We start from the raw sequence: 14385 nt of genomic DNA, 5'->3' as shown, positions 1-14385 counted from the left end.
AATTTCTGAGGTCACCTTAACTCCAGGTGCCAATTCAAAGCTATGACACCAGTACAACAAAGTTCTCCCTCCAGACAAGGTAACTGCTTTTACCTTTATGTGACTTCTGCAGTGAGGTAATGGACACAGCAGAGACCCAAACAGTTTAATTCAAGGTTCACATATAACTCTTAATCCTGAGCACAGGGTTTTTTTCTTTTTAACACAGCTTATGCCTCAGCTCATCATTTCTGAAACAGGATAATGCTCATGTACCTTCCAAAATACATTTCAAGGACAAAACTAATACTAACAAAGAGTTCAACTGCAGTGCTTGTAGATATTTAGAAACATGTGGTAGGGAAAAAAATAGGTTTGGATCATTTACAGTGAGAGCTCAACAATGCTCTGGTTGAATTAATTAGGAATACTGTCAGTTTGATATTTCAAATGTACAGCTTTAGCAAAGGAAAGATACCACCACAGGTCTGATCTCCCTCACAGAGGTTTTCATTTTACATTTGCTTATCAACTTTTCAAATTTACTGCCCTCTCCTAAGGATGCAAACAGGACAAATTTGCTACACAGAAGTTGTTTAATATTGATAAAGGCAAAAAAAATTTTAAACTTCCCCCAAACTTCAGTTCTTAAGAACTACTACTTCTAGAAAGAGAGCGCAAAATCATAGAAGAAACATGCTTTTAAATTGGTATGTAAACCCATTAGACAAATATTTGAGTACAAGCCTCTATGCCTCCAGTTATTAAGAAAAGGCTGAGTGGATGCATTGTTATGTTACCTTAGAAGAATATATTCAGGGCAGACATAAAATTTGAATTTAAAATACACACTCCTGCACAATGCACACCATGCACAAGCACATTATTAGTAATCATTTACCATGAGTTACTTCTTATTAACCTTCACGTGGCTTCATAAATATTTTCATTTTTTGTTTCCTTTAATTAATAATTATTTGAACTGACAGAATTTACAAACCATAATACAATTAAACATTCAAAATATATTAGGCTTAAAAATGTGGTATTTTAAAGGGGTGTTGTCAAACAAGAAAATCAATTCATGAAACTAAGAGATTCTAACAGGTCTCTTAATGAGAATATTGACAATAATGGTTTTCTCTCTTCACAATCACAACAAAAAGACTGTCAAAAGGATCTTGATTACTGGTATTAATTCAAAAATCTTAGAAACCTTCTTAGAGCACCCTGTAAAGTTACAGGTGTGTAAAACATATACATTAATAAATAAACTATTTTTCTGCACTTCCCTCCATACAACATTCCAGTTTTCCATTTACCAATGAGATTGTTTGGTGTTAGAATAATTAATGTTTGAAAAACCACATCTAGTGTTAGTGAATTAAGGTAATAATTTATTTCTTCCACATTATGACCATTTCAGTTTTCAAAGACAGCAAATTTTCAAATTTCTACTAATCTCACATAATCAGCATTAGAGTTTAAAATTGCCTCATAAATCTGCAGAACCTGACTGACAGATTCAATTTCTCATTAAATACACGTGGGTATAGCAGCAAAGAACAGATGAAAAGAATGGCGACTGTCTTACGGGGTAACATGAAGCATTTTGAAAACTTACCCACTTCTTAAACGCCCACCTGTTTATCTACATTTCCTGATGAAACTCACACAACACATCATTTAAAAACCCACCCTGAAATTCAACTAGCAAACAACTGCCTTCTGTACTCCACTGAGTAAATCTACCCCCAGCACGACTCGGAGGGATGACTGCTTTGATGATCTGATGAGGTGCACTTCAAGCTGTCCTCAAAAAATAAAAAAATATAAAGATGCTTGGACGCTTTCCTCCTCTCCATCTAACCTTTATTGACTGACCCTTCAGTCAGTCAGCCTGCTCATGACACAAAGACAAAGCACTTCAGAGGCAGCTCCTACCCATCCCATAACCCACACCAGCAGATGGATTGACACAGTCTCGAAATAAAACCTGTCAGCCACACAAAGATAAGGTGTCATTAGCTGCGTGTAGATCGGTGTTACCTTCAAACACAAAGATACTGCAAATGTTCTTTGCTGTCACAGCAACACTTGTTCCACAGGCCCTTCTAAATGCAGAAAATTTCACTCTGGCTTTCAGGAAGAAATTATGTTTTAAATTGTGCTCTACTTTCTAAAACACATATAAGTGCATCTATGCAAATGCCTAATCAAGTGCATGAATACAGTGACATGTCCATGAGAGGTGTTTTCTGAGGCAGACATACCCTTGCACTAATTACGGAATGCAGATTTTCTCCTATAAAAAGGAAATATACAGACAGCTCTTTGCTAGTCTATTACCGGCTCACACGCTCCAAGCGATGCAGCCGGTGATACCTGTATACCACACACCAGCACCGGGAGCACCGGGGGAAGCCCGGGAGGTTAAAGTTTGCCGCGGGATACGGGAACGCTCCCGCGGGCTCCGCTCTCTGGCGTCAGCGCGGGCGGTCCGTGCCCGCCGTGCGGCCGCTGCCCGAGCCCGCGCTCCGCCGCCCCCGGCACCCCCGCACCGCCGGGACCCCCGCACCGCCGGGAGCCCCATCCAGCCGGGACCGCCATCCAGCCGGGACCCCCACACCGCCGGGACCCCCATCCCCGCCGGGACCCCCACACCGCCGGCCGCGCACCTGAGCCCGGGCGGCCGCGGGAGCCGCCCCGCGCCCCCAGCCCCGGGCCCGGCGAGGCGGGGGAGCCTTACCCGGGAACTGCTGCGGCGGCGGCGGCGGCGGCGGCTGCTCGTCCTCGCCGCTCTCGGAGTCGGTCTGCATGGGCTCCTCGGCGAAGTTGACCCCGCGGGCGTCGGGGGGGCCCCGGCGCGGCGGCTGAGCGCCCCTGTCATGGCCGGTGCCCGCTCTGCGGCCGCTCGGCTCCTTCTCCGCCGCATCCTTGGCCGTCGCCGCCTCCTCCTTGAGGCGCCCGAAGTACTGGAGGGCAAACTCCAGCAGGTCCCCGGGCTGGCTCCGCAGCACCTCTACCGTGAAGCCCTGCAGCAGCTCCGTCAGCCCCGCCGGGATGGAGATGCTCATGCCGGGGCCGGCCGGGGGGGCGCAGCCCGGCCAGGAAGGGGGAGGGTGAGGGGAAGGGGAGAGGAGAAGGAGGAGAAGGAGGAGGAGGAGAAGGGGGGGAGAGCCCGGGGCCGGGGGTCGGCGGCCCGGGGGACGAGGCGCGCCCGGCGGATCGCCCGTGGGCAGCGGGAAGGGGCGGGCGCGGCGCAGGTGGGAGCGGGCGGGGGGCGGGCCCGCGGGGGGCAGCGGCTCCGGCAGCCTCGGCGGCGGCGGCGCCTCCTCCCCCCGCGCCGGGGGAACCTCGCGCGCATGTGACCCGGGAAACCATGACAACCTCCCGCCGGGGACTGCGGCCGCCGCGCCCCGCCCGCGCCGCCGGGAGCCGCGGGGCCGCGCCGAGGGCACGGCACGGCATGGCATGGCACGGCACGGCATGGCACAGGGCACGGCACGGCATGGCATGGCATGGCACGGCATGGCACAGGGCAGGGCAGCGCATCTCTGCCCCCGCACGGGCTGCCCTGCCGGGACACGGCCCCGCCGCCCCCGCCACCCCCGGGCTGCCGGGGACCCAAGCATTGAGCGCCTGCTCCCTGCGGGGTGTCCGAGCATCCGCCCTGGCGAGCAGCGGGGATTCCCGGTGAGCGGACACGGCCCCGCTCAGGGAAGGACCGCAGTGCATGTAGCATCTCATAGCTGGTTACTGCTGTGCTTTTTCACGGCCATGCACCACCTTAAAGCTCTTCTGCACATCATTCATACGCACAGAAGTGCTGTCGATTTATATTAATCTATATTATTTAGGGTAGGAGGGGTGATGTGGTGCTAGCAAGAGCATCCTGTTTGTCAGCTGATTGTTTAAGGTTTAGCTGGAGAAAGAAACAATAGTTTAAAAATGGGGGAAGAAGTCCAATTTAAACACTGCTGAGTGCCAACGCTCAGCATAGACGCTCTTCCAAGCCATGCTGCAGGGACTACGTAGCGCAGTGGTAAGTGGGTGCTGCTTGTCATCACCAGGAAGCTTAAATGTTGTAAGTGGAGTAAGCAGCAATTACGGGTGCCATGTTTTTCAATGCTTCACTAAACGCTTCTTGAAAATGAGGTCCGTGGAATGCATGAGAACGGCATCCCCCCTCAGGTTTGTTATCACCTCTGAACATTGGCCAATGTTTTGGGGTTCCAGAGAGACTCCAGTTGGAGTCTTATTTTTATTCATCAAGCAAATTAACTGCTAAAATGTCTAAGGCTGCGACAACATGGCTGTTTGATAATTGATTTCATTAAACATTCAGCATTGCTCAAATGGCCTTGCAATGAGCTTCATAAGGGCTTAGGGTGAGATGAGCAGTCAAATGTGAGTTTGGAGTAGCAAGATACTGAAAGACCTCACCTCAAAAAAATAAGGTGACAGCAAAATATAGCAATCTCTGTGACACTTTTCACACAGATAGGGATATCAAAGCCAGCTTTAAATTGAATTAAATATTCAAATAGATTCAATTCCAAATAGAACCCAGTTCTGGTTGTGTATGTGTTTTCAAATGGAGCTTGGTTCACAAGTTGGATCTTCAAAGCATTACAGACCAGGTAAATTAGTGAAGTGAGCAAACCATGCTGCGTGGGTGATATTGCTGCCCTGTAACAGGCAGGAGGCACCTCTGCAGGTTGAGCTGTGGAATACCTTCAAGCAACATCTTGTAGCTTCATTTTACACTGCAGGCCATTATAAAGTACTTTTTTGAAGTTAAATTCGCTGTTGTTTAGCACTGTCCTGCTTGAGGAACCTCTTCAAAGTCAAGCTAAGTCATCTGGGGGCAGACCAGGAGTTCTCTCTGGACTGCAGCAGGCTGCTGTGTTATCAGGCTCTGAGAACTGCTGCAGTGTCCGGGGGGCTGCCAGCACACCCCCCTGGATGCCAGGCTGCAGTGCTGGCATGCCCTGACCTCAGCTGCTGTGGAAGCGCTGCTGGTGCAGCACAGCCACTTCATTAAAATGGCTGAGCACCAAGTGCAGCAGGAGAGCTGACACCTGAACATCATGGACCTTGGTCATTCTGCAGGAGGGCTCAGCTAGAAATGCCAGATGGGCTCATTCACAAGTGTGGGAGCTTAAAAACCTTCTCACACCACTGATAGGATTGATCTGTTTGTGACCAGGCTGAGGCATACCTAAGCTTTGAGGAAGCTCCCAGGAAGAGAAGTGTTAGTAATTAGTGCCTGGAAGGCACTAGGTGTCCTGTGAGCATATAATATTCCATTTAATGGAGTCTTCCAGGATTAGAAGAGTTGTCATCCCTGAGGTTTTCTCGTACCCAGAAAAGGCAGTCCTTTTTTTCTAGGAATTTACCAGCAGCAGAGTGTCTTTTGCCATCTAATCAAGGACTCCCCTACTTTGTCAGAGACTCTCATCCTCCCAGACTTAAAACGAGATCACTTCTCTGAAGACATCCTCAAGAGCCAGCCTTTGATGTTTTTATGCAAAACTCAGATAATTTGAATAAGAGATTCCTAAGTGGCAGAACTCTAAAAAATGCTTCTTTCTAAAAATGTTTCAAAACAGCCCAAAACATTTGTGTCTGGAGAAACTTACCTTGAGGTTTGTGTACCTCAAAGGATGGTAGCAAACTTTGTAGTTCAAGTTGGTGTCATCTAGTTTCCTTAGATGCTTTCTGTTCCAAAGACTTTGTATTGATATTTAAATTGCTTTTAAATCCTCATAAGGAGGACAGCTGTCGAAAATATGTGTTATGTCTAGCAGAATGAACAGTTAGAGTATTGCTTCACACCTCTCCAATGAGTTTCATTAGTTACTACTAATTTTTGTGTGCCATTCTAGTTCAGCTGTAAATATCTTCTTTAAAAGAAAGAGAATATACAACCTACAGAAATCCTTCTGCACTGAAAAGGGATTAGGCAGAATATTCGCCTCACAATTCCCAAGGAAATAACCCAAAGACTTTGTTATCTCCTTTCCTCCTAGCCAACAGATGCAGTTTTCATAACACACTGCTTACCTGCTTTGCATGTCATTCTTGTCCCTTCACCTGGTTTGAGCAGTGAAAAACTAGATGATTAGAGATAACAAGTGAGAAATAGCAATTGTCTCCCACAGGACAATTCCAGACAGCAGGTTGGGAATACTTTGTCAGAGCTCAGAGAATGAGATATTTTCTGATCGCATGGAGGACAATAAGCGGAGTGCAGAACAGATGAGTGTCAGACTTTCAAGCTTTGTCTTTACCAGGGGCAATGCAAATTTAGTAAATTTAGTAAACTTGATCTAACAAAGTCCATCCAATATCCAACTACAAGCCTGTTTATTTTCTGCCAGCTCTCAATGTTTTTCCTGATAAGAATATTTTTCTCCAGTCCTTCCCAAGAGCTGCTGCTGAGCAGCCCCGCTGAGCCTGCAGTGCTGCAGGGGGCGTACAGGGGGGCAGAGGTGTGCACTGAACATCTGGGGTGTGCACCAGGCTAAAGCCCTCTCTCCCCTGAGCAAAGTGACTTAGCAAGCACACCAGTGGAGTACCAGCTCTTAAATCCTGCCCTTTGTTGCCTCGTGTCAGGCAAGAGGGACTGTTATTACTGTGTCCCTGCACCACCAGCTGCACAGCTAGCCCAGAAAGAAGAGATCCTGATCTCATCATCTGTAACAGTCTCTCTCAATTTGGCAACCTAGTAATTTCCACAGTGGTTCTCCATGGAAAGAGTTCATATTGTACTGGAGAAACACGTGGCCCTCTGCCTAATGCAGGATAGTAGGAAAATACTCACATTTGTGTTTGGAAGGTGTTATTCCCTAAATTTCCAGTTTGATTTGTGTTATCTCAAATCTTTTGTCCAGGCTTTTGAAATTTCAGGTAAAGATGCACTTTGCATACTGCATGCCAAAAAAGCTGCTGCCCAGAAGGCATCTTCAAATCCCAACATGTCTTATATTTACTTCAAAATATTGTCAGCTATAAGGTAATGTTTTTTCTTCCTTCTTTTTATCTCTCTATTCTTGACTGGGCGATAGTTGGTATGTAAGTTTAGAACAACCACAGCTCATACGAATAATCATGTACCAATCATGTACTGATCTTCCAAAATACCTTCAAAATTGACTTTTTATTGACTTTCTTTCCTTCTCAGGTCCTTCTGGCTTAGTAGGCAAATCTTGCTTACAGAATTTTTTAACTAACTGCTTTTAATGGCAATCACTCAGCAATAATTTTTCCAGCGATAACAAAACTTGTAGTTGTGTAGATCTATAGTTTCACACTTTTCTCATTGGAATGATGTCACCGTTTGTAATGCAATAATGTCACCATTATTATATTACAAAATCCATTACCAAACCCAAATCTTTTTTATCAGAAAAATGTCCAGTTCTAAAAACAATATAAGAAACTAGTGTCTGTAATGCATATTCCCTGTGATTCTTCCTCAATCGAATCTTCTCCATCTCACACCCTTTATTCTGCCTGTGCTTATTGTTCTGTGGATTCAAACCCCTAAACTCCCCACTGCCTACTGTAAATCTAGAATGGCAAGAACCAAGTAGCCATTTACATACTCAAAAAAAATTGTATTTATGCCAATGAGGGTTTTCCCTGAGCAAACAGAAAGGCCAAGTTCAAAACTTGGATGGAAGAAATCCATCTGAAGAAGCAGAATAGCAGCAAAGCAATGTAAATGAAACATCCCCTGTCACTTTCAGTACCAATTCACAATCAGTTTAACCAGATATACAGTTTGAGGAGTTTCCTGACACAAAATGGCACCTGCTAACCCAAGAACAAGTGTTCATTTCCTCTCCTTTGTATCACCTTTTAGGCACTTATAGTCAATGTAGTCATTGGAATTAAATGCTTGATTAGAGCTGAGATGATGAATCATGCTGTCAGGGAGAAGAGAGCAGAAGTCATGGCTCAGGAGGAGGAGTATCAGATTATCAGCAATTCAAATTCTGGTTGGCTTATGTTGGTCCTGAATTCAAGCGTTCCATCCACCTCATCTACTGAGATATTCTGTTCAAAAGAAATGCAGAGTATCACATATTCTAACCTCAAGTCCTTTGCTTTTTCACTCACCCTAGCCCTTTTTAACCCCAAACTGTATTTTACAGGGAGTATGAGCTTTGTGACTTATTATAAGTTCTGTTTACAAGTGTTACTATTCAGTAAATGAACAGCTGTTGATTTCCATTGAAATCTGTTGTTTGTCGTCCTTGATATTCAGAAACTACAGGATACTGTCTCTTAGAAAAGTGCTCCTTTTTATGTGCCTCAATTTGGGCTCTCATAATCACCTGTAATTTCAGAAAAATGTGACTAGAGTTTCTAAAGTCAATATAGTGAGTGCTGAATTTGTCATTAAAAGTAAACCTTCTCATTTTAAAAGCAATGAAATAAAATGACAGTGTAGATGTAGTAAACTTCATCTATTTTGAGGATCTTATTTCCTTTGATGCCCTTACAAATTTTATAAAAATGGCACTATACACTGTCAAGACAACCTGTTAAATGGCTAACAGAGGCATCTCTCCAAATAGCTAACAACAGAAAATCATCATCAGATGGAGAAGTTCCCCAGGAATTGGCAGAAGGCTGCTTCTGTTCAACACCTCCTGCAGTCACATGGGAGCAAGTATAAATGTTGCTGATATAACTTCCAGATGACACAAAACTCAGTTGAACAGTGATGTCCTTGAGCTCAGAGAAGCATGGAATGATCTGGATAACTTGTTCATTTAAAGAAAATCGTACTCTACAAGCTCCTTATTAAGTCATTGACTTCAGAAGAAAGAGGTTTCTACAGAATGGAAGAATTTTATCTTGGAAGGCAGTGCTTCTAGAAGAGTTTAGTGATCAGAATGTAAAAACAGCTTTACTCAATTTCTCGTGTAATTCTACAGACAAAGGGGCTATTGAGATTTTTGCTTGTTTCAAGAAGGAGATCAAAAATAGGAGTGAGAGATCTTCCCATTATAATGCACTCCTGAGACCAGTAAAAAAGTACACATATAGTGTTCGTGTGTTCAAAAGAATATGGAGACATGGAGACATGCAGAAAAGAGACCTAGGAATTATTCCTAAGGTGAAGGAAATGTCTTGAGGTGAAAAGACTGGGAGAATTCTCAATGTTCATCTAAGCAGTTGTTACCATGCTCAGTAGAAGAGGCTTATATGATGTAAGGGATGAAGGATATCACTCTGTATAGTCTATAGCACCTTTATGGAAAAGAATAGCATCAGTCTTGCTTATCAGAGATGGCTCAACATCTTCTCTTGGAAAATCAAACTCTTTCATGTCACTGGAGGAACACACAAATGCCCAAAGATGCAGTAATTCTTAGATCTTCTGAAGTATGAAGCACCAGAGAAAAAGTCATAATACAAATGTGCTTTTGAAAACCTACAGTCCCTGCTGTGATGTGGATGCTTGGGTTGTATTTAAATGAAAAAGACTGATAGTAAATGGATAGTTTGGCTTCATTTTCCTTGAGGGAGATGGGGAATCTGATAATTTTTGAAAAATGAACTTTCTCCCTGCAAATCTTCTTCTATTAGTTCTGAGCTTAGGTCTGAAGTTTTCAGATCATCTACTTTGTGGCAAAAACTGGGAGAAAATGAGTAGAAATAGCTGTTGGTTGGAGAAGAACACTACAATTCCATGCCTTGAGTTTCTCATTAGCTGTTCCTAAAAATAGTCATTAAAAGAATTAACTTCAGTTTCTTGGGAGCTAATTTCAAGAAGGAGGGAGTCAGAGCTCTGGCGTCTGAAAGTGATGTCTTCTGGGGAAAAGGCAATTTTTCAGTGAACATGAACTGTTGGGCTTTTGGTTTGGGTTATTTTTTTGTTTTGTGGGTTTGGATTTTAATGTGTGGGGTTGTTCTGGTTTGTCTATTTTGTTGTTTTGTTTTGTTTTGTTTTTTTTCTCTGATAGATTTAATTGTTACTCATTATATTCTTGAGGAAATTATTAGTTATTCTTGGCAAGAAGAATAAAGCTTCTGTAGAAGTATTGGTTAAAGAGGGCACCAGATGAAATATTTTCTTTGGTTTGAGCCCTAATGTAGTGGTAATGTTCCTGCAGACTTTTGTCCTGCTGAAAACTGAAAATAGCATTAGTGAGTAAAACCACACTCTGACCCTAACATGCTTCTCAGTTTGGGTGTCTCTGCACACCTGCACACAGCTGGGCTTGGTAGGTACTGCTGGCCTGTATGACAGGCACTTTAATGTCCCAAAGGCATCAGCCAAGGTGGGTTCAGGTGCCTTGCAGCCTAATCTGTAAGGAAAAACATGTGCCTGTGGTAGGAACAGCTACATTTGAGAGAAAAACCTTAATTCAAACTAGCAGATCTTAAAGGACAAATGTGAATGTGTCAGAGCTGTGCACTGGAGTCTCAAGCCTTCAGTTTGTCTCAGAATAGTTTGGTTATACAAAGTCGTGAATGTGCATTTGATTAAAAAATAATCAAAATGTAATGACCTTTACAGGACATTCTGGATTCTGGAAGATTCTGGAAGGGAAAGACTGCTTGTATCTCTCTATAAGTGTATGTGTGTGCTTGTATAAATAAACACACATGCATTTGTCTCTACATGACATTACTGTTTTTATTCTGGCAGAATCTAAAGATCCCATCATATTAATCTGTCCATGAATGCAGTGTAAGTATCTTAACTCAGTTGACTTACAGTGAATTGAGATTGACTATTTAGTGTAGACTTATGGATCATCAAAGAAAGTATGTGATTATTTTTTATACTTTTATAAGAAACAGAAATATTTACATTTTTAAAGTAAAATTCCTAATTGCACCACATTTTCAATATTCCAACTTTAGCCCCAGGAGTGGAATATAAACTGTGCCAGACATGCATTCCCATGAGTTTTTTATCGTTGTTTTCGACACAAGCTATTTTTATTCTGTTCTATGGGAAATGCACACACTTTGTGCAGTTGCCAGAATGTAATTTCCCAATGCCCCTTATTTATTTCAAAGTATGCTTTTTTTGGATTCAAGTGCTTTTGCAACAGCACTTTTTCATGTTTTGTCATGTAAGTACTCCTTGCTCTTACTGAACCCATTTGGCGAGGGCAGTGGTTACATATGTGGAGCTGGAAGGGCAGCCACATAAACTGGCAGAAGCCTCCCACAGTTGGTTCTCCTTCCTACTTCAGGGTCTTCCACTATTCATGTTCCCACCACCTGAGGACTGCATGCAGGGACCTGGGGGCAGAATTCTTGCTTTGTTCAGATTCTGCTGCATGTTTCAGAGCCCAGCATTTATTGGGGAGATGATAAAATCCCTGCTGAAATCCCCCTCTTTGGGCCTGCCTGGCAGGACAATTTGGAGGCTGCCCAAATCCACAGCAGGTCAATCCTCAGGGACCATCTAGGAGCTGGGGCCAGCCAGAATGCATCCAGCTCCTGGATTCTGATTTACAGCACAACCATTGCCTAAGGTGCAACACAGAGGCTCAAGCTGATGATGTACCAGAGAACAGATTTGGCTCTGGAACCTGCCCCAAAAGGACAACTTACCATCATAAGGACATGGTCCTTAGTCAATTTATCCACTAAAATTTGCATAATGCTTTTCAGGTCAGCATAATTTTCTGTCCTAAGGTCACTTTCACTTGATAGGGTTTTTTCTCTCATTTATTCATTTTTGTATTAAAATCAGCTTGGCAATGTCCTTACATCCCTACAAACCACCCCATTAGATCATTGCCATAAGACCTAGTCAAGGACTTTCATGTTCAGACACAGGTGCAGCCCTAGGACAGTCCTTTATAAAGTGCCACAGACACTTCTGCATATAAATAGGGCACCACTGAAGAAAACCTCTCCAAACCTTCCTTGCAGTGCTGTTTAAAGGAAATTTTAATAAGTGCCCCAACCCTGACTCATCTTCAGTACAGCACCACAGACCTTGCACCACAACATCTGTATAAATGCCCTGCTCTTATCTCACATTGTTCTCCATTATAGACTTCAAACAAACAGGGAAAGGAAGAAGTGTGGTCTTGAGGCCAGACATTGTGGTCAGTAGTCCTTCCTGCTTCTGCTGTATCTGCCTCAATTTATACCTGGTAGCTCAAACGTGAGTTTGTTCCTGGAGGTTTGGCCTGACTGCTTGCAGAGAGGGCTGTTAACCCCTTGTGACACATAGTAAGGATCCAGGGTCAGGGTGCTTTCCTTGCCCTCTGGATTTCTCCATCATCCTCCTGCCATCTGGATGGTGGCACAGCTTTGTCCTACTGGAACTTGGACAAGAAGCAGATGGGTTTGGTAGCAGCTGGTAAGGCACATGGACTGCTGAGATGCAGGATGGTGAGAAGGCTCTCCATGGGTCTGAGCTCATGGCTACATCTTGAAACTGTGGTCCTTTGCTGTGGCCCTGTCAGGGAGAAAGGTTGCAAGGTTACAAATGTTACATATTTTCCGTAGCAAGTCTCCTCCTATGTTTCCATTGCCTAGGCTTTTTAATTGGCAATGGCAACAGGCAAAAATTAGCCGTTTCAAGGTTTGACAACCTCACAGCCTTCCAGAGCCCTGTAACTCATGAAGGAGAAACAAATATTTTGAAATTAGGCACTTGTGGGGAGCCAAATTTCCATGAAGTGGCATAGAAGAGGAGCCTCTCAAAGTGGCAGTGTCAAAAGAAGCTCCCAGTCCAGATGCTTCCACGGACTTCATTATGCCAAAAGCATCTTTCCCTGAAAGGCCAAGGGCTCCCACCAAGGACAGGGACACTGCCCTTCCAGTCAGCCTTCAAAGTAATTGTTTACAAAGATCATCTACCAAGTCAATTGATAACAAGATATCTACATTATGTATAAACTGCAGAATTCATCCTTCCTCCCAAAGCAAAAACAAAAGGAAAAAGAAATCAGTGTAATCAATAATGCAAGGCCTGTAGGCTCGTCCCTGGAAGCATGTCTGGGCTGTCAGATATGTCTGAGTTTTGGATTCTCAGAATAAGACAAGTCTTTTTTTTTCTCACAATTTGTACAGACTGTCATGAGCAATTGGATAAGGCATCCTAAGACCCCATGGCTCATATGGGTCTGTGCATATTGTAAGGACAGCTTACAAAGTCAACATGGATCTGCATGCTTCTCAAAACCAGATCTTCCCATTTTCCTGAGTTCCCTTCTCATGAGCATGTGGGTTTAAAATCCACATTTCTCTGGTAGCCCCACTGTAAACACTCTAATTATTCCTAAACCATGCCATTAGGGCAGGAACACCAGCAGAACTTCCAAACAGCAGATCTGCCCTTTCCATAGGAAAGAAAGGGAAGTGTAATTGCCCCAGAACTATCACTGTGAAAGGTAAGAGTCACCCATGAACCATTCCTTTGTCTATCTGTAATAACCAGGTCTTTATTTTGATATTATTTTTCTGAAGGTGATGATGAAATAATGTAACAGGAGTGCAAACACAGAAGTGTGGGGATCTTTGGGTGAGAAAATTCCCCTTGACCAATCATTTTTCTGACAGGACCAGTCATCTTTCAAAGTAAGTCCTCAGCTTTTTATCCTTTCCTTCTCTGGAAAGACTGCAATATGGATACTTGACCCTGAACAGAAATAGAAGAGGAAGATGCAGACAGCAGATAGACTCTTTTACTTACATTACAGAGCCAGATTGTCCTGTGGGAGCTGGCAGCAAGGTCCAGCTGATCTTATCATTATTTTAAAATAGGATAATGATTTTGGAGAACACAGAGAGATTCTCAGTGTGTGATCAGTGCCACACCACCTCCCTGGCCGGTTTCCAGTGTGATACTCACCGGGCTGAGATCTTTTACTTAATCCATAAAGTGCTGGCCAGTTTTATGGTCCTCTCCATGGAATCAATTTCACATGGATTGAGAACATGAAGAAGCCCAGTCATCACTGCAGCTGGGGTGGCAGGGGGGGAACACAAGCTGGGGTTGCACTGCTCTCCTTGACTGTCCTGGGAATGCCCAGATCAAGCACATCTGCAACTCTGCTCCGTGCTTACAGAGATGAGACAGGTCTTTGTGAATGTCCACCATTTCTTGCTCTTTCAACACAGATGCAGAGAGAAGGGAGCACCATAGCACACCAGGAGGAAGGGCTGGCTCCTTGCAGACCTTTTCTTTGCCTGCACCTCTGTGTGCCACATATCTGGTGTCAGCAACAGCGTTCCCTGCTTGGCCAAGCTGGATGGCAGGTCTGCAGGGTAGGAACAGGGAGGGAGGGCAGAGGGCAAGCAGAGTGCAGCATACTGGCTCTCCTGAGACAAAAATGCATCATATCCCAGCAGGGGCCATCCTGGAGAACTGCAGTGAATCCTGTCCTGGGCTCTAATGTGCCCAGA

General features: G+C 44.2%; 1 protein-coding gene across 1 annotated transcript in view; it reads right to left on the bottom strand.

Annotated features, from left to right (window-relative positions):
- PRKAR2B (protein kinase cAMP-dependent type II regulatory subunit beta) overlaps window positions 1–3230 on the bottom strand; it is a 75655-nt gene extending 72425 nt beyond the window's left edge. Inside the window, exon 1 of the mRNA XM_054277849.1 lies at window positions 2729–3230. Within this exon, the coding sequence (XP_054133824.1) occupies window positions 2729–3056 (328 nt within the window). The 5' untranslated portion in view covers window positions 3057–3230. The remainder of the gene's footprint in view (window positions 1–2728) is intronic.
- Between the last annotated feature and the right edge of the window lie 11155 nt (window positions 3231–14385).

Source organism: Melozone crissalis, unplaced genomic scaffold, assembly GCF_028551555.1.
Source record: "Melozone crissalis strain CALT ecotype California unplaced genomic scaffold, PUWL_Pcris_2 ptg000004l_1, whole genome shotgun sequence".
NCBI lineage: Eukaryota > Metazoa > Chordata > Aves > Passeriformes > Passerellidae > Melozone > Melozone crissalis.
Note: the sequence above shows the minus strand (reverse complement) of the source record. Positions and strands in the feature narration are given on the sequence as shown.